The sequence below is a fragment of the Capra hircus genome, chromosome 5 (genome assembly GCF_001704415.2).
Source record: "Capra hircus breed San Clemente chromosome 5, ASM170441v1, whole genome shotgun sequence".
Taxonomy (NCBI): domain Eukaryota; kingdom Metazoa; phylum Chordata; class Mammalia; order Artiodactyla; family Bovidae; genus Capra; species Capra hircus.
The window spans coordinates 85268223-85288739 of record NC_030812.1 but is presented as its reverse complement, the minus strand read 5'-3'; the positions used below and the strand labels follow the sequence as shown (position 1 = coordinate 85288739).

General features: G+C 40.9%; 1 protein-coding gene across 1 annotated transcript; it reads left to right on the top strand.

Annotated features, from left to right (window-relative positions):
- On the top strand, nucleotides 5406-6247 carry LOC102175101 (sentrin-specific protease 8). The gene has a single exon (XM_018049106.1). It carries the CDS (start codon nucleotides 5521-5523, stop codon nucleotides 6157-6159), a length of 639 nt encoding a protein of 212 aa, XP_017904595.1. The 5' UTR covers nucleotides 5406-5520; the 3' UTR covers nucleotides 6160-6247.

The following is a 20517-nucleotide window of genomic DNA, read 5'->3' as shown; positions in this document are numbered from 1 at the left end:
AGGGAAGATATTTTTAGTACCTCAAAATATAATTCTTGAGAACTTTAGCTTTATTCTATAACACTCAAAATACCAAACAAACAAACAAACAAAAAAACTTGGGTCTTTCCTGGTGGTCCAGTGGCTAAGAGTCTGTGCTCCCGATGCACAGGACCTGGGTTCCATCTCTGGTCAGGGAACTAGGTCTCACAGACTGCAACTAAGAGTGCACATGCCTGTACTAAAAACCCCACATGCCTCAACTAAGACCTGGCATAGCCAAATAAGTAAATAAATGAAAATACTTTTTAAAAAGAACATTTAAAAAAATAAAAGAGATCTTATTTCTTTTTTAAGAACTTAAACATGAGGTTCATACCCATAGTAGAGTGAGATATCACTGTTAATTTGCCAATGCCTTATTTCACAATGTCGAAAAGAACTTGCTTACGAAAACATTTTGCTGATTGCCCTTAAATTACATATTTAAAGGTTCATATAAGATGCCTACTAGAATCATACCATTTTCATTTAATTATTTATTTGGTATATTTTCATTCCTCTTAAATCTAGGCTTACAAGATGATCTTCAGGATCAATAGTAAAATAGGCTTTAATAGACTGACAATTTTATTAGTACCCACATACATTGTTGGAGGAAGAAATGGCAACTCACTTCAATATCTTTGCCTGGAGAATCCCATGGACAGAGGAGCCTAGCGGGCTACAACCCATGGGGTCACAGTCAGACACTACTGAAGCGATTTAGCACACACACATGCACATATGTTGTACAAAGGATCGCTGTCTCATTGTTTTTTAGAGTCACTTAGAACATAAGCAGTATGCATGACAGCAAGCAAAAGGTTGACTTTAAGTTCTTGAGGGTTGCAAGAAGCCAAGATGGGTAATACGTGAAAGCCCAGAAATTATCACTTGCTCCAAGATTCTTTATCCTCTTTCAGACCTTCTTCAGTTATATTTCAACATGCAAATGTCTTATTACCCAAAGATCCAGAGTTAGGATATGACTCCACTATGACTGCTGCAAGCAAATCAGAAAGAGTCTTTAGAGAATGCTGGATAAGAACATAGTGGTACCACCCAATGGAAAGACCCCAAACCAGTGTGGTGGTGGGGGGCGTGGTGATGGGGGTGCGTGCTTGGGAACTGGAGGGAAACAGAAATAGAACTTTTCCAGAGTATACTTAAAATATAAGTCCACTCCAGTATTCTTGCCTAGAGAATCCCATGGGCAGAGGAGCCTGGCAGGCTATCCTCCACGGGGTTGCAAAGAGTTGGACACTACTGAGCAACTAAGCACAGCACAGCTTCAATTTAGTGTAATTAAAAACTTGAATGGAGAACTCATTTGAATTGTGAGCATTTACAGATGGAGACAGAGAAGGCAATGGCAACCCACTCCAGTACTCTTGCCTGGAAAATCCCATGGATGGAGGAGCCTGGTGGGCTGCAGTCCATGGGGTCGCTAGGAGTCTGACACGACTGAGTGACTTCACTTTCACTTTTCACTTTCATGCATTGGAGAAGGAAATGGCAACCCACTCCAGTGTTCTTGCCTGGAGAATCCCAGGGATGGCAGAGCCTGGTGGGTGGAGGCTGCTGTCTATGGGGTCGCACAGAGTCAGACGCGACTGAAGCGACTTAGCAGCAGCAACAGCAACAGATGGAGAGAATGAGGTTCTCTGGGATAGAAAATTTGATTTTCATAAGAAAAATGAGGTCATCGCTGTACAAGCTGATTTGGGAAGCACAGAGGAGGCCCAGAGAGCAATGTCAAACATGTACCCGGAGGGACTGAGTGCTTTAGCTGCACTCACACTTCCTAGAATGGAGAAATTAATAGGAATGGATCATTTATTGGACTTCCCAGTGGTAAATAATCTGTGTGGCAATGCTAGAGACTCAAGAGATGCCTATTCAATCCCTGGATCAGGAAGATACCCTGGAAGAGGGCATGGCAACCCACTCCACTATTCTTGTCTGAAGAATCCCATGGACAGGGGAGCCTGGTGGGCTACAGTCCATAGGGTCACAAAGAGTCAGACATGACTGAAGTGACTGAGCAAGCATGCGTGTACTGTTGATTTTTTACAAGCACATGCATATTAATTTCTTTTTAAATGTCCAGGATAATAGCCAGAATTTAGTTCTCATTTCAGACTCAGCTACCTCTATTCTCAGTAGAGCTCTGAAATTTTCCCTAAATCCTGAATCAAAAGAAGAAATGTAAATGCTATTGAAGGATTCATGTTGATGTATGGTAAAACCAATACAATATTGTAAAGTAATTAACCTCCAATTAAAATAAATAAATTTATATTTTTTAAAAAGTACTATTGAAGGATGCTGCTGCTGCTGCTAAGTCGCTTCAGTCACGTCTGACCCTGTGCAACCCCATAGATGGCAGCCTACCAGGCTCCCCCGTCCCTGAGATTCTCCAGGCAAGAACACCGGAGTGGGTTGCCATTTCCTTCTCCAATGCATGAAAGTGAAAAGGGAAAGTGAAGTCGCTCAGTCGTATTAGACTCTTAGCGACCCCATGGACTGCAGCCCACCAGGCTCCTCCAACCATGGGGTTTTCCAAGCAAGAATACTGGAATGGGGTGTCATTGCCTTCTCCATTTTCCAGGCAAGAGTATAATATTTGGCAAATTCAACCGGCAATTGCTTTCCAATTTCTTGGGCCCATTGTGAGCTGATCAAGGAAACGGAATAATGTACTTGTTAAGGACAAGAGCTCTGGCTCCATGGGTTTAAATCTCTCTACCATTAACTGCAGAAGCTTAGTTAACTTAATTTATTCATCTTCTCTATGCCTCAGTTCTCTTATATCTAAAATGGGAATAATAATGATATTTCCCCCTCATCTTTGCAATGAGGATTGCCCAAGTAAAGCTTCTCAAACTGTAAATGAATGTGTGTGTGTGAATCACCTAAGAAACTTCTTAAAATATTAATTCTGTTTCAGTAAGTCTAGGATAGGGACAAAAATTCTGCAGTTCTAACAAGCTCTGGAAACATTCAAGGTGTTGGCCTATGAACCATACTTAGAATAACAAGGATTCATAAAAGTGACTAGCCCTTGTTAGCGATCCATTTTAAATAGAGCCGTGTATACATGTCAGTCCCCAACTGCCTGCTCTCTCTTCCCCCATTCCCTCCCCCCAGTAACCATGTTTGTTCTATGTCTGTGAGTATGTTTCTGTTTTTATCATTTCTTTTCAAATTCCACATATAAGCAATATCTCTTTGTCTGTGGAGTGTATTTCTCTCTAAATATTATAAATCCACTTCCTACCTATCACTTTGTCTACCACTGAACTCTCTGTGATTAGACATACAAAACCTGTGCTTAAGTACTGAGACCCAATATGTGATTTTAGTTAAAAGATCATAGGTTCAAGTCCCAATCTGAGATAAGTGGTTTCAGCTGGTGACGGGTATCTACTGTTTAGCACAGGAAACTGCAATATTATGTAACAACCTAAACGGGAAAAGAATTGGGGGAGAAAAAGATACATGTATATATATAACTAAATCACTTTGCTGTACATCTGAAACTATTACAACGTTGTTAATCAAAAATACTCCAATCTAAAATAAAAAGTTGTTAAAAAGTGACTGGGACTTCCCTGGTGGTCCAGTGGATAAGGTTCTGGGCTCCCAGTGCAGGAGGTCTGGGTTCAACACCTGGTCAGGGAACTAGATCCCATATGCCACAACTTAAGCCTGCCTGGCTCAGGCAAATTAAAAATAGGCTTGCCAGGTGGTGCTAGTGGTAAAGAACCCACCTGCCAATGCAGGAGACATAAGAGATGAGCGTTCGATCCTTGGGTTGGGAAGATCCCCTGGAGAAGGAAATGGCAACACACTGCAGTATTTGTGCCTGGAGAATCCCGTGCACAGAGGAGCCTGGCAGGTTACAGTCCATAGGGTCACAGAGTCAGACACGACTGGAGTGACTTAGCATCCATGGCATGTAGTAGTTTAGACAGGTGTTACATATGATTATTACACAGTGTCCAGTGAAGACTGATGGCTTAATGTATTGACATCTCATTCTTATCTGGCTCCCACACACTACATACATTATACTACCAAAGGTGTCTTCAACAGCAATAACTTTACCCATTTCACTTGCCCCAAGTTGAGGTACCACCCCCCCCCAACCACCACCTCATATCTTCCTTTTCCTCATCAGTCCTACTTGAATGGCTCTTTCTCTATTTTCTCTAATTATTATAGAATATATTTTCTATAGCAGTTTTGAAAAATGACTATGTACCATCCCTTTCCTACTGGGCAGGTATCTTCCCTTTCAAATAGAATTCAGGTTCTGATGTCCTATCAGCCTTTAGTATTAACTTTTCCTAACCTGTTATTGTTGTTGTTCAGTTGCTAAGTCATGTCCAACTCTGCAATCCCATGGACTGCAACATTCCAGGCTTCCCTGTCCTTCACTATTTCCTGGAATCTGTTCAAATTCATGTTCGTTGAGTTGGTTATGCTACTATCTCATCCTGTGCCACTCTCTTTCTTTTGCCTTCAATCTGTCCCAAGATCAGGGTCTTTTCCAATGAGTCAGCTCTTTGCACCAGGTGGTCAAAAAATTTCCTAACCTAATGCCCTGCATGTTAAATGCTCACTAAGTGGGTTTGATTATTTGAGTTGGAAAAGCCATTGCTTTTCCATGCTTTTTCTTTCCTGAGATGAGCTGACACAAAGTTGAGGCATGGGGTCCTTTCCCTTTGTACAATTCTTACCAGAATTCTAAACCAACTTAAAGATATACAACACGTTCATTTACCCTAGAAGGAAGTGCAAATAGATCCCTTCCAAATATGTATTTTTCAAATAAATACTTAAATGTTTAAGCTACCTGTAAAATACTTGAAATGAAAAAGTTTTTTTCTCAAATATTTTGGGTGTAACTCATGTTTTCTGATAAACCTTTTTGATCTTTCCTCTGTTAAAAATATTAAGTTGCTTTATATATGGCTATGTGCTGGTAGTTGGATGATTTTACTAGAAATTCTTTTGATTTGAATTTAATCTCTCTACTAATTTTCAGTTTTAGAGGTCTAAGCAATTTTGGAATGGAATTTAAAGATTCAGACTCCAGAGTCGTGAAGACGTAGGACTGATCCCTTCTCCACCACTTCCTGACTGTGTAATTTAGCAAGATACCTAGATTTTCTCTTTCATAGGTTTCTCTGTGATTAAATGAGAGTAAGTAATCAATTTTTGTATGTTTGTAAGCGACTGGCACAGCAAAAGTGATCAATAAATCTGAGCCATTCTTGTTGAAGAGAGTTTTTTTGCATATTTAGGAAAGCCAAATTAAAGTTCATGATCGTGACAGAGCTGTTTGGAGGCTGGTAGGGGTGGTGAGGCCTGAAGCAGGGACTCTCAGGAGTCTTCTCCAACACCACGTTTCAAAAGCATCGATTCTTCAGTGCTCAGCCTTCTTTATGGTACCAGCTTCTGGAATTTCTGAGCAGCTCTGGTCAGTACAAGATGGACCCAGTAGTCTTGAGTTACATGGACAGTCTACTGCGGCAATCAGACGTCTCACTACTGGATCCTCCAAGCTGGCTCAATAACCATGTTATTGGGTTTGCCTTTGAGTACTTTGCCAACAGTCAATTTCATGACTGCTCTGATGAAGTCTGTTTCATCAGCCCCGAAGTTACTCAGTTCATCAAGTGCACTGGCAACCCAGCAGAAATCGACATGTTCCTTGAACCCTTGGACCTCCGCAATAAGAGAGTTATATTTTTAGCCATCAATGATAATTCCAGCCACGCAGCTGGGGGAACCCACTGGAGCTTGTTGGTTTATCTGCAAGATAAAAATGGCTTTTTTCATTATGATTCTTATGGTGGAAGTAACTCATTCCATGCAAAACAGGTAGCAGAGAAACTAGAGGCTTTCTTAGGCAGAAAAGGAAACAAACTGGCCTTTGTGGAAGAGAAAGCCCCTGCTCAACAAAACAGCTATGACTGTGGGATGTACGTGATATGTAACACTGAGGCCTTGTGTCAGAACTTCTTTAGACAACAGCCAGAATCACTACTGCAGCTACTCACTCCTACATACATCACAAAGAAGAGAGAAGAATGGAAAGATCTCATTGCCAGACTTGCCAAAAATTAGCTGTTGAAATATGTTTGACTCTTGAAGTCTCTTTCTGCCTGTCCCCATGAATTGGATGGCTGCAGTCTCAGTGCCTGAGGGAAGATGCCTAGGAGAGGAAAGTTTAGAATGCTTACTTTCTCCTGAGAGAATGTTGTCCTCCACATTATCCTAATGGAAAGTGTCACTTTAACCCTAACTTCAGAGCAATATGTTCTGTGAAAGTGTCTTCAAAATATGCACCAAAACTGATTAATTCCCTTTTGGGCTCCCTTATCCACATTGGTTTAGTCCAAAGAAAAAAGATTGATCTGTAAAACAAATTGAGAATATGTGAAATTTAGAAGCAAGAAGAAAATCATACAGCAACCAAAGACTTACTGCACAGCCCACATATTTCAAGAGATCAACTAGCTGGAAGCAGATCAAGACCTAACCTAATTCAAGATTGAAGTTTTATCAGTTACTCAGTTCTGTGATATCTCCTCTTCCGTTCAACAAGCAAAGGCTTTCCCATCTATAACCTTTGCCAATACTTGATAAAGATGGTGTTAGCCCATAGTCACCCATCTAATTCCTGGAGCCCTTTAAGAAAGGGGGGACTCTTAAATAACTTTGTTAAAATTAATGTCTGTGGTGAACCTCTTGTTTTGCATCTGAAACTTAGTCAAAGTTCGTGTATTTTTGAGATACAAAGGAGAAAAAGTGACCTTTCTCAACTCTTTCACTAATTCAAAATGCAGACAGTGTAATTTTTGAAATGTGGAACCAAGTAAAATGAAGTGCTATTCCTTCTAAAAAAAAAATAATAAAGTTCATGATCATAACAATCTTTCATTAAAACTATCCAATAGGGTTATTCTCCTCTACTTCATAATGTTTATTCCCATTATAAATCAATGCTTCATTCTAAACACACATGTTATTGATTAAAGGTGGCTCAGTGGTAAAGAGTCTGCCTGCAAGGCAGGAGAGAGACCTGGGTTCAATCCCTGAGTTGGAAAGATCCCCTGGAGAAGAGAATGGCTATCCACTCCAGTTTTCTGGCCTGGAGAATCCCATGGACAGAGGAGCCTGATGGGCTACAGTCTGTGGGGTAGCAAAGAACTGGACATGCCTGAAAGACTAAGCATGAGCATGAGGGACTTCTTGGGCATGAAATAAATTGAGCACAACACAGGCACCATGAATTGAATTCAAAGAAGGACAAGAAGGATTCATGGCCTAATTTTTATAAGAATTCCATGAGATAGTTTTTAAGTAGTTTTAGTCTAAAAAGTTTTATTTTGCTTTCCTTCCAGAGGGATGGTATGGGGAGGGAGGTGGGAGGGGAGTTCAGGATTGGGACCACGTGTACACCCGTGGCAGATTCATGTTGATGTATGGCAAAACCAACACAATATTGTAAAGTAAAAAAAAAGAAGAAGAAGAAGAATGAAGGGAATTAAGACTCTTTGTCTTGGATTTTTTATTTTGATCAATCAAAAGAATGAAGATGGAAAGAAGGGAAGGGAGAAGAAAGGAAGGTGGAAAGAGAGTGAATGGTGGTAGCAAATGGTAGCGAATGGGGTATAAAAGAATGAAGGGAGGAAAGGAGGGACAGAGGGAGAAAGACAAATTTCAGAAAACAATTATACTAAAGAGAAACTGACAAAGAGTCAGTCAGGTGAAATCTCCCTGGAAGGAGGACAAATGAGCAAACATTGACTTTTATGCAATCCTTAATCTATTTAGAGAAGGACGCATCAGGAAGTGAAGTACTCCTCAGTATTTCAACTCAAGAACTAAAATTATTTATTTGACTTTCAAGCTATAAGGCTTATACATATTTTGTAGAAACAACAATTTCACACTCCTAGCTTCTAGTACAATGTTGTACAGCTCCCTTGTAAAATCAGACTAACCCACTCACCATCAACTGCACTGAATCTAAGATGTCTTAATCGTATGAGATGATCACTCTTTCATTGTTGCTGTTTAGTCACTAAGTCATGTCTGACTCTTTGCGACCCCGTGGACAGAGCCTGTCAGGCTCCTCTGTCCGTGGGATTTTTCAGACAAGAATACTGGGGTGGGTTGCCGCTTCCTTTTCCAGGAGAGCTTCCCTACCCAGGAAGTGAGCCCTAGTCTACTCTGTCTCCTGCATTGTAGGCAGATTCTTTACCTGCTGAGCCAGCAGGGAGGCCCCCTGTCTCCCTATCTCCCGGAATTTGTTCAAATTCATACCCGTTGAATCTGTGATACTATCTAACCATCTCATTCTCTGCCTCCCCCTTCTCCTTTTGCCTTCTTTCCCAGCATCAGGGTCTTTTCCAATGAGTCAGCACCAGTCCTCCCAGTGAATATTCAAGGCTGATATTCTTTAGGATTGACTGGTTTGATCTTCTTGCTGTCCAAGGGACTCTCAAGAATCTTTTCCAGCACCACAGTTCAAAAGCATCAATTCTTTGGTGCTCAGCCTTCTTTATGGTCCCACTCTCACATCCATACATGACTAGTGGAAAAACATAGCTTTGACTATATATGCCTTAATCAGCAAAGTGATGTCTCTGCCTTTTGATACACTGTCTAGGTTTGTTATAGCTTTCCTTCCAAGGAGAAAGCGTCTTTTTAATTTTCCATGGCTGAAGTCACTGTCCACAGTGATTTTAGAGCCTGAGAAAATAAAATCTGTTACTGCTTCCACTTTTTTCCTTTCTAGTTACCATGAAGTGATGGGACCAGATGCCATGATCTTAATTTTCTGAATGCTGAATTTCAAGCCAACTTTTTCACTTTTCTCTTTCACCTTCATCAAGAGGCTCTTTAGTTCCTCTACACTATGCCGTTAGAGTGGTATCATCTACACATCCGATATTGTAGATATTTCTCCCAGCAATTTTGATTCCAGCTTGTGATTCATACAGCCTGGAAATTTTCATGATGCGCTCTGCATAGAAGTTAAATAAGTAGGGTGACAATATATAGCCTCCTACCCATTGAATAAATCAATGAATAGGAAAAAATGAAATGGTAGCTTTTAAATGACGGGCCTGGTTACCTAAAGTAAAAGTTATCATTGCTTTATACTGATTGAATCAGTAAAACACTTCGAACTCTATCGACACAATCCAATCATCATATTGATCCAATATATTAGAAAATGTCAATGATGTAAAAACTTCAGGTCTAAAAAAGAAAAATATACTTTAAAAAAAAGACATACTTTTAATTTGAAACCTTGTGATACCAAATGGATATTGGTGTCATTCAATCTAAAGATAAAATTATTGTAAACAACTGCAGCTAAGATGTTCACTCTAAAGAACTGACCTCAAGAAAAAACTTAAATTTGCAAAACAGTATATGCCAGATAATGTTCTGCAATATTTGTATTGGTAAATGTATTTAAATTACTTTATGTTTAGTGAAAATAATCAAACCTTGAGTTCTATAAAATGATGAGTTCTATAAAATCTTTATGTGTTTAAAGCTGTATTAGCTAGCTATTGCCACAGAAGGACTTCACAATAAATAAACACACTGTTATAAAAGCATTTATTTAAATAGAACACTTGTGGATGTATGGGGAGTTAGCTGCTCTTGGCTGGGCTCAGTTGGATTCCTCATCTTCAAGTTAGATTCAGCCTCTTCTATGGATGTGCGCTTACACCTACTTAATGTGTGTTTATGCTTGGACCCATAATGACAAGGCAGCAGCTAACTGGAGAAGGCTACACTCATGGCAATGGCAGACAGCACAAGGGACAAGTAGAAATATTCCTCTTAAAGCTCAGTCTCAGAGCAGGCAAACCCTCATGGCCACAGATAAACATGATAAGTCAGATGGCAAATAGCATGGGTATAGGAAGATCCTTGAATCAGGGCCTTGTATGCAACCCACCACAACCATCTTCACACAAAACAATGTCAGTTAACAGCAGGAAAGACTACAAAGGACAATTCCAGACCTACTAAAATTGCCATGGAGACAACTGACTAGAAGTTATCTAATTGGAAGCACATGTAGTTAAAGAAATCTGTTGGGGTACTTTAGTAAAGTCTCACCTCAAATAACTGAAGAATGCTACTGCTGCTGCTGCTAAGTCGCTTCAGTCGTGTCCGACTCTGTGTGACCCCATAGACGGTAGCCCATGACGCTCCCCCGTCCCTGGGATTCTCCAGGCGAGAATACTGGAGTGGGTTGCCATTTCCTTCTCCAATGCATGAAAGTGAAAAGTGAAAGTGAAGTCGCTCAGTCATGTCCAACTCTTAGCGACCCCATGGACTTCAGCCTACCAGGCTCTTCCGTCCTTGGGATTTTCCAGGCAAGAGTGCTGGAGTGGGGTAACCTCAATATTTAAAAAGCAAGAGTAGTAAAACCTGAATTTGGAATAGGGTGTATTCTATCAGTACATTTGTAAAATCCAGCTTTGCCCTGTTCTTTTTTTTTTTTTCAAACAAGAAGGAAAAATGACACAAAGTTGAAACTATGCTTCGTGCTTTTATGTGTGGCTTCCCTGGTGGCTCAGATGGTAAACAATCTGCTTGTGATGCAGGAGACCTTGGTTCAATACCTGAGTTGGGAAGAACTCCTGGAGAAGGGAATGGCTACCCACCCCAGTATTCTTGACTGGAGAATTCCATGGATAATCAAGCCTGGTGGTTACAGTTCTTGTGATCCCAAAGAGTTGAAGATGACTAAGTGACTAACACTTTCACATGTTACATTTTTAAAATGAGTCCATAAAGGAATCTATTAAGGAAAACAACAAGGTTTTTATCTACTATTGTATTGATAGAATTATTATAGTTGGAAGGTGCTGAGTGTCCAGGTGAGGTTTCAATTGCATTGTGCTGTGCTTAGTCACTCAGTCGTGTCCGACTCTTTGTGAGCCCATGGACTGTAGCCCAGCTGGCTGCTCTGTCCATGGGGATTCTCCAGGCAAGAATACTGGAGTGGGTTGCCATGCCCTCCTCTAGGGTACGTTCCCAACCCAGGGATTAAACCCAGGTCTCCCACGATGCAGGCAGATTCTTTACCATCTGAGCCACCAAGGAAGCCCGATGGCATTGCAGTGGGACAAAGCCAGTGAATGAGGCATGTGTGAACTCTGCCCTGTCAATTAGCCCTCTGAGGTTTTGAACTGAGGAAGCCAGACTAAACTAACATTTAGCTACATGAAGGGGCTTTTGAATCAAAGTTTAAATCCACAGTTCACAAAATCTGGATGTACATTAGAATCACCTAGTGGAACTTGTAAAAAAAAAATCCTGAAGCCCTGGTCCCATCCCAGAGATTCTCATTTAATTGGTCCAGATTAGGGTCTCAGAGTTGATTATATTTTTTAAATGCGCCAGATGGCTTCAGGTGAAGACAGTTCAAACACCACTGGCCTGAACAGCCCTGCCATCTCACCCATTTCTCTCTCACATATTCCTCCCTGTATATGAATCCTGGAACCTCATGGCCAGGTTTGTTTATGGAAGACATGATGCGAAAGAGAAGGGAAGGAGAGAACAACTCCCTGGTGGCACTATGCACCTGCCTGCCTATGGTAGGAAACAAGGATGGAAGCTCTGCCTCCATGTTTTATGACTTAAAGACTCTCTTGATGGTGGGACATAGCAGACGTGCAGACTGAGGTTCATATAGATGAAAGGAAGAACTCTGTTACTTATAGCTCCAAATTACCAGGCAGGGTCATGTGAGGGCTGCTTTCAGGGCCAGACTAGACATGGAGCTATAGGGGCAGCTTAGATATGGCAAGCAGGGCTGGGTTAGCTAAATTTCACAGGCTTCCTGTAGATCAGCTAACATGAATAACTTCACAGAGTCATGTATTTTGGGTTGCTGCCCCAGGTCATGTTCATTTAGCCAAAAGAGACCCATGCATAAGGGAATTCACAAATGTTATGGTAAGATTCCTGAGGGAGTCTGGGGCAGCAACCCCAAATACATGACTCTTTCTGCAGAGAAATGTATTAATATTTATTTTAAGTATGATAAATAAAGATTATAAGTAGCCTCGTGTCACTTCAGATGAGTTTTGCAGCCAAATGAGTTCGGCTTGGGTCAGATGTTACTGCCAAGTGAGTTATAAACACAACTTTCTGTTTCCATAGCTTTATAGATTACAGAACTTCAGATAAGAAGTTGTAGATCTATATCTTAGATATTACATGAATCTATACTGTCACACTACAGATAATTAAATAAATGATTCTTATAAAGGTTAAGAAACCCCAAGATAACTCATTCCATAATTCTTTACTAAGCACCACTGTCAAGGACTGTCAGGGGGTACTGCAGATACAAAGACAGTCATGATAGAATATCTGCTCTCAGGGGCCTTTTTGATAGAGAGGGTTAATTTGTAAAAAGAATGCACAATAAAGCATCTGCAGTGTTATGCTATAGGTATGATGTCTGGTCAAGGCAAAAAGACCACGGAAGCATTTAGAACAAGAGCTAAGACCTAGAGCCAAACTTCTTAATCTCAACATGAGAACGCCTTTTAAAAAAATAATTTTAAGAGTCATTTGTACAAAAGCAGTTCATGTTTAGTGGTGGAATGTTACAAAGTATAAAGAACTACACAAAAGAGAATAGAAATCACTTGGCATTTCATGGCCCTGTGATAACCAGTATCAACTAGTGTCTGCACAGTTTAGGTATTTTAGACTTTTGCTACCTTGGTTTTCATATCCTCTCTCCAGTTCCCAGCTGTGTGACTTTGTTGTTGTTTTCAGTTGCTCAGTCATATCTGACTCTTTGCAACCCCATGAACTGTAGCCCACCAGGCTCCTCTGTCCATGGAATTCTCTAGGCAAGAATACTGGCGGGGGTAGCCATTCTATTCTCCAAGGGGTCTTTCCAACCTAGGGACTGAACCCATGTCTCTTGCATTGTCAGCAGATTCTTTACCATCTGAACCACCAGGAAAGCCCAGGGAACTTCCAAAACCAACCCCTAAATCCTGTATTTTATTCCTGTAACATCTAAGGTGCCTCTTTCTTTAAAATTCATAAATATAGAATTTTTTATATCAGAAGTGATTTTCAGGAAGGAAAACTTTATAGAGAGGAATCTAGAATTAGATTTGATTGTTTGATCAGATTTTAAGGCAGTAATGACCCCACTGACAATAGAAATGAGACCCCAACACCCCATGACACATCATAACAATATAGCTACTTACATCATCTGTACACTAAAGTCAGGAACCAGTTGAAGTCAAGAGTTTGGACGACAAAGTGTCTGCTGCAGTAACACATTATAGGTAAGTCAGGTGGTGTGTCATGACTGGGAATAGACGGGCTGATTCTAATTATGCTAGAAAACTGGAGGAAAAATAAATGATAGCACTACTCAAGATCAAGATAAGAAGTTAAAAATCAACTATGAACTGATGAAAAGGTGGTCTTTTTTTTAGAGCCACAAGGTCAAAATGTATTTTTTTAAAAATGCAGATATAAAATCTGATGTTGGAATACCAGGATTACTATATAAATTTAATATACAATCTTGCTATTTCTTGTGATAAGTAAGAGAACTGATTAGAGGAAAAATATAGACCCTAAAAATTGGGATGGGGACATTTGGCAGTTTTCAATGAAACCGAAACTCACAAATTCCTCTGATTCTCTCTTCCTGGTGGAAGCAACACTTAATCCACCATGTGAATTTAATTTTCTCTTTCTTGAGAAATTTGTAGTGACTTCTCATAAGAATTTGTATTATACAAGTGGCCTTGCAAGGAATCAGTTGATCCACCCAGTGACTCACAGCTACTTCTCATTGTTTCTAGTCTCAGATCTTAACAGGTACAAAGTGTGACCAGGAGGAAGTCTTACACACACTAAAGGAATTTTAAGATTTTGCCAGTTATTCTAGGGAATATGTGTGTGAAGGTATATATATATGAGATTTCCTGGTGGCTCCGATGGTAAAGAATCCACTTGCAATGCAGGACATCAAGGTTCAATCTCTGCGTGAGGAAGAGTCCCTGGAGAAGGGAATGGCTACCACTCCAGTATGCTTGCCTGGAAAATTCCTAAGACAGGAAAGCCTGATAGACTATAGTCCATGGGATTGCAAGAGGTGGACAGTTAACACTTTCACTTTTCACTTTCACATGGATATAATTATATATACAAACATATACAAATAGCTCATGCAGCTCATCTTTCAAAAAAACACAAGCAACCCAATCAAAAAATAGGCAGTAGACCTAAACAGACATTTCTCCAAAGAAGACATACAAATGGTTACCAAATACATGAAAAGACACTCAACATCACTAATTATTAGAGAAATGCGCATCAAAATTACCATGAGGTATCACCTCACACTGTACAGCCACTACAGAGAACAGTGTGGAGGTTCCTTAAAAACTGATTACACTCACTGATATAAAAACATCCACCAGAGATCTGTAATTCAAGGGGTATGGTAATGACTCTGTCAGTTTGCCTGAGGGATGGACCGAAACCTGGACCTAACATAGCCTTGCAGTAAACAGAGTCAAGATGCCAGAACATCTTGGACATACTGTAGAAAATGATCATCAAACAATGGCCCATGGGCCACATACAGTCTGAAAAATGTTTATGTAATTAAAGCTTGGAACACAACCATACTTATTACTTCATGTATTGCCTACAGCTACTTTTGTATCAGAACAGAGCTGTGTGGTCTCAACGGGGACCATATTACCCACAAAACCAAAAATTTTACTTACTGTCTCTTTAATGAAAATGTTTGCTGACCCCAAGGGCTAGGGAGGGGCTGGAGTGAAATTTTAATGTGTGATATGCCTCTTATCTATTTCCTCTGGAGGATCCAGAGAACTCCCTCTTCACTAAGGTCTTGAGAAGTACACAAGTGAAGATGAAAGATGCTTGATTATCTGAAATTCAGGAGTGACAGTGGGAAATGCTACCATTAAAAAGAATGCCCTGATTTCAACTACGATGATGGAATCCTGAAAATGTAGAGGTCAAGTGGAATACTAAGTTGTTAGTGACAAGGTGTGGATGATCACTGTAATGTGCAGCAGGCCCAGAGTAATCATCAGAACGGTTTGTTATGCAGAGATCTTTGCCAGTGATCCATTGATCATGGTAGTACTGGTACTGGACCCATCATGAATAGTGTAAATGGGCATTCTACTTAAGTCTTACCTAATCCCTAAATGAAAATAAAATCAGTCACAGTCCCTAACTCTATTCCCAGCTAGACTGTCTATACACTGGTTGGATGGAAGGCCATATCTCCTTGAGAATGGACCATGCTACATTGCCAAAAACATTTATGCAAACATTCCTCCCAACCAAAGAAACCTATGGTCATTTACCTGTGCAACTATGAACTGGGATAAAAGGAAGAAAGGCCTAAACATTTCAAGAATTACTGCTACTGGACCAGAACTGATGGTGAATCCTTGAGATTCCAAATCCCACTGTAGTCCACCAGCCCAGCATAGTGGGGAATTATGGAGGTCCAATGATAAATGGAATTTTAGCTCAGATCCATCCCAGAGTAGACCCAGCAGACTCCTAAACCCATCCTCTAGCAAGGTAATGCCCACTGCAGCAGAGAACTATAAACCATTCAGAGAGCATCTTCTGGATGCTACTGGGTGCTGTAAACACTAAGAATATTACCCTCCCCATCACCCTGTGTGTGCTCAGTTTTATCTATGACTCCCCGGACTATAGCCTACCAGGTTCCTCTCTCCACGGGATTTCCCAGGCAAAAACACTGGAATAGGTAGCCATTCCCCGCTCTAGGGGAACTTCTGGACCCAGGGATCGAACCTGAGTGTACAGTGTCTCCTGCATTGGCAGGCAGATTTTTACCACTTGCTCCATCTGGAAAGCCCTAAGAACATTACCATGAAAGAGCAAATGACTAGGCAACCAGGGACACTCATCATGAGCTAGGCATTGCCAGACTCACAAAGTCATACTTTTGGATTTGGCATAGGAACAGGGTACATCAATATTAGACATGCAAATTGTTTTGATATTTACTTTTATTCATTCAACAAATTCAAATCTTCAGATTCAGTATTTCCAGAACAGGACATCCATAAACTTTCAGGTCATATTGCTTTTTCTCTTTTAAAACAACTTGAGCCTTCTTTAATCTTTCTTTTAGAATATTCACTTTGTGTCACTTAACCAGGTACCGGATAGATTTTGTTCAAAACTATTTGAAGTTGTTATATGTAAGTTCTTTGTTATTGTTAAGGATTGAATTGTGCCTTCCCAAAACCCATATGTTAAAGCATTAACCCTCTATGTGACTACTGGAGATAGATGTTTTAAGATAATGAAGTTTATATGCGATCATACTGTAAGAGGGCTTCCCAGGTGACTCAGTGGTAAAGAATCCACCTGCCAATGCAAGAGATGCAGGAGACACAGGTTTGATTCCTGGGTCAGGAAGATGCCCTGGAGGAGGGAATGGCAATCCACTCTAGTATTCTTGCCTGGAAAAGCCCATGGACAGAGTAGCTTGGCAGGCTACAGTCCCTGGGGTCACAAAGAGTCTGACACAACTTAGTCACTAAGTACACAGGAGTTCATAAGGATAGGGTCATAATCCAATGGCATTGTTGTCCTTATAAGAAGAAATCTCTCTATGCACGCACAGAGAAAAGGCCATACAGAATACACAGTGAGAGGCTACCTGTAAGCTAGAAAGAAGGGTCTCACCCAGACCAAACCTGTTGGCACCTTGATCTTGTATTTACAATCTCCAGAACTGTGAGAAACAAATTTTCATTGTTTAAGCCACTGAGTCCACAGTCTTCTACTACAGCAGACCTAGCAGACTAATTACAATGACATAAAGCATACATTTGGACAAATGGTGTGTTACTTGCTCAATAATGTCCAACTCTTTGCAACCCCTTCAACTGTAGTCTGCCAGGCTTCTCTGTCCATGGAATTCTTCAGACAAGTATAGTGGAATGAGTAGCCATTCCTTTATTCAGGGGATCTTGCCAATCTAGGGAACGAACCTATATCTTACATGTGGCAGGGAGATTCTTTACCATTGGAGCCACCAGGGAAGCCCCTTTGGAAACATCAGTTCAGTGCAGTTCAGTTCAGTCGCTCAGTCGTGTCCGATCCTTTGCAACCCCATGAATCACAGCACACCAGGCCTCCCTGTCCATCACCAACTCCTGGAGTTCACTCAAACTCATGTCCATCGAGTAGGTAATACCATCCAGGGATCTCATTCTCTGTCATCCCCTTCTCCTCCTGCCCCCAATCCCTCACAGCATCAGGGTCTTTTTCAATGAGTCAACTCTTCGCATGAGGTGGCCAAAGTACTGGAGTTTCAGCTTGAGCATCATTCCTTCCAAAGAACACCCAGGACTGATCTCCTTTAGAATGGACTGGTTGGATCTTCTTGCAGTCCAAGGGACTCTCAAGAGTCTTCTCCACTGCCACAGTTCAAAAGCATCAATTCTTCGGTGCTCAGCTTTCTTCACAGTCCAACTCTCACATCCATACATGACCACTGGAAAAACCATAGCCTTGACTAGATGGACCTTTGTTGGCAAAGTAATGTCTCTTCTTTTCAATATGCTATCTAGGTTGGTCATAACTTTTCTTCCAAGGAGTAAGTGTCTTTTAATTTCAAGGCTACAATCACCATCTGCAGTGATTTTGGAGCCCAAACAGATAAAGTCTGACACTGTTTCCACTGTTTCCCCATCTATTTCCCATGAAGTGATGGGACCAGATGTCATGATCTTAGTTCTGAATGTTGAGCTTTAAGCCAACTTTTTCACTCTCCACTTTCACTTTCATCAAGAGGCTTTTGAGTTCCTCTTCACTTTCTGCCATAAGGGTGGTGTCATCTGCATATCTGAGGTTATTGATATTTCTCCTGGCAAACCTGATTCCAGCTTGTGCTTCTTCCAGCTCAGTGTTTCTCATGATGTACTCTACATATAAGTTAAATAAGCAGGGTGACAATATACAGCCTGTACTCCTTTCCCTATTTGGAACCAGTCTGTTTTTCCATGTCCAGTTCTAATTGTTGCTTCCTGACCTGCATATAGGTTTCTCAAGAGGGAGGTCAGGTGGTCTGGCATTCCCATCTTTTTCAGAATTGTCCACAGTTAATTGTGATCCACACAGTCAAAGGCTTTGGCATAGTCAATAAAGCAGAAATAGATGTTTTCTGAAACTCTCTTGCTTTTTCCATGATCCAACAGATGTTGGCAATTTGATCTCTGGTTCCTCTGCCTTTTCTAAAACCAGCTTGAATATCTGGAAAGTTCACGGTTCATGTATTGCTGAAGCCTGGCTTGGAGAATTTTGAGCATGACTTTACTAGCGTGTGAGATGAGTGCAATTGTGTGGTATAGTTTGAGCATTTTTGGCATTTCCTTTCTTTGGGATTGGAATGAAAACTGACCTTTTCCAGTCCTGTGGCCACTGCTGAGTTTTCCAAATTTGCTGGCATATTGAGTGCAGCCCTTTCATAGCATCATCTTTCAGGATTTGAACTAGCTCAACTGGAATTCCATCACCTCCACTAGCTTTGTTCGTAGTGATGCTTTCTGAGGCCCACTTGATTTCACATTCCAGGATGTCTGACTCTGGGTGAGTGATCACATCATCATGATTATCTGGGTTGTGAAGCTCTTTTTTGTACAGTTCTTCCGTGTATTCTTGCCACCTCTTCTTAATATCTTCTGCTTCTGTTATGTCCATACCATTTCTGTCCTTTATCGAGCCCATCTTTGCATGAAATGTCCCCTTGGTATCTCTGATTTTCTTGAAGAGATCTCCAGTCTTCCCCATTTTGTTGTTTTCCTCTATTTCTTTGCATTGATCACTGAATACGGCTTTCTTAACTCTCCTTGCTATTCTTTGGAACTCTGCAGTCAGATGGTTGTATCTTTCCTTTTCTCCTCTGCTTTTCGCTTATCTTCTTCTCACAGCTATTTGTAAGGCCTCCTCAGACAGTCATTTTGCTTTTTTTGCATTTCTTTTCCATGGGGATGGTCTTGATCCTTATCTCTTGTACAATGTCTCGAACCTCCGTCCATAGTTCATCAGGTACTCTGTCTATCAGATCTCATCCCTTAAATCTATTTCTCACTTCTACTGTATAATCATAAGGGATTTGATTTAGGTCATACCTGAATGGTCTAGTGGTTTTCCCTACTTTCTTCAATTTACGTCTGAATTTGGCAATAAGGAGTCCATGATCTGAGCCACAGTCAGCTCCTGGTCTTTTTTGCTGAATGTATAGAGCTTCTCCATCTTTGGCTGCAAAGAATATAATCAATCTGACTTCTCTGTTGACCATCTGGTGATGTCCATGTGTAGAGTCTTCTCTTGTGTTTTTGGAAGAGGGTGTTTGCTATGACTAGTGTGTTCTCTTGGCAAAGCTCTATTAGCCTTTGGCCTGCTTCTTTCCATACTCCAAGGCCAAATTTGCCTGTTACTCCAGGTGTTTCTTGACTTCCTACTTTTGCATTCCAGTCCCCTATAATGAAAAGGACATCTTTTGGGGGTGTTAGGTCTTAATCTTCATAGAACCATTCAAATTCAGCTTCTTCGGCGTTACTGGTTGGGGCATAGGCTTGGATTACTGTGATATTGAATGGTTTGCCTTGGAAACGAACAGAGATCATTCTGTCATTTTTGAGATTGCATCCGAGTACTGCATTTCAGACTCTTTTGTTGACCACGATGGCTACTCCATTTCTTCTAAGGGATTCCTGCCCACAGTAGTAGATATGATGGTCATCTGAGTTAAATTCACCCATTCCAGTCCATTTTAGTTCGCTAATTCCTAGAATGTCAATGTTTACTCTTGCCATCTCCTGTTTGACCACCTCCATTGTGCCTTGATTCATGGACCTAACATTCCAGATTCCTGTGCAATATTGCTCTTTACAGCATTGGACGTTGCTTCTATCACCAGTCACATCCACAACTGGGTATTGTTTTTGATTTGGCTGTATCCCTTCCTTCTTTCTAGGGTTATTTCTCTACTGATCTCCAGTAGCATATTGGGCAGCTCCTGACCCTGGGAGTTCCTCTTTCAGTATCCCATCATTTTGCCTTTTCATACTGTTCATGGAGTTCTCAAGGGAAGAATACTAAAGTGGTTTGCCTTTCCCTTCTCCAGTGGACCACATTGTGTCAAACCTCTCCACCATGACCCATCCTTCTTGGGTGTCCCCACACAGCATGGCTTAGTTTCATTGAGTTAGACAAGGCTGTGGTCCGTGTGATCAGATTGGCTATTTTTCTGTGATTATGGTTTGAGTGTGTCTGCCCTCTGATGCCCTCTCACAACGCCTACCATCTTACTTGGGTTTCTCTTACCTTGGATGTGGAGTATCTCTTCATGGC

What these genes read in the sequence shown, in the direction of transcription:
- LOC102175101 (XM_018049106.1), top strand. Translation starts at nt 5,521, where the DNA reads ATGGACCCAGTAGTCTTGAGTTACATGGACAGTCTACTGCGGCAATCA.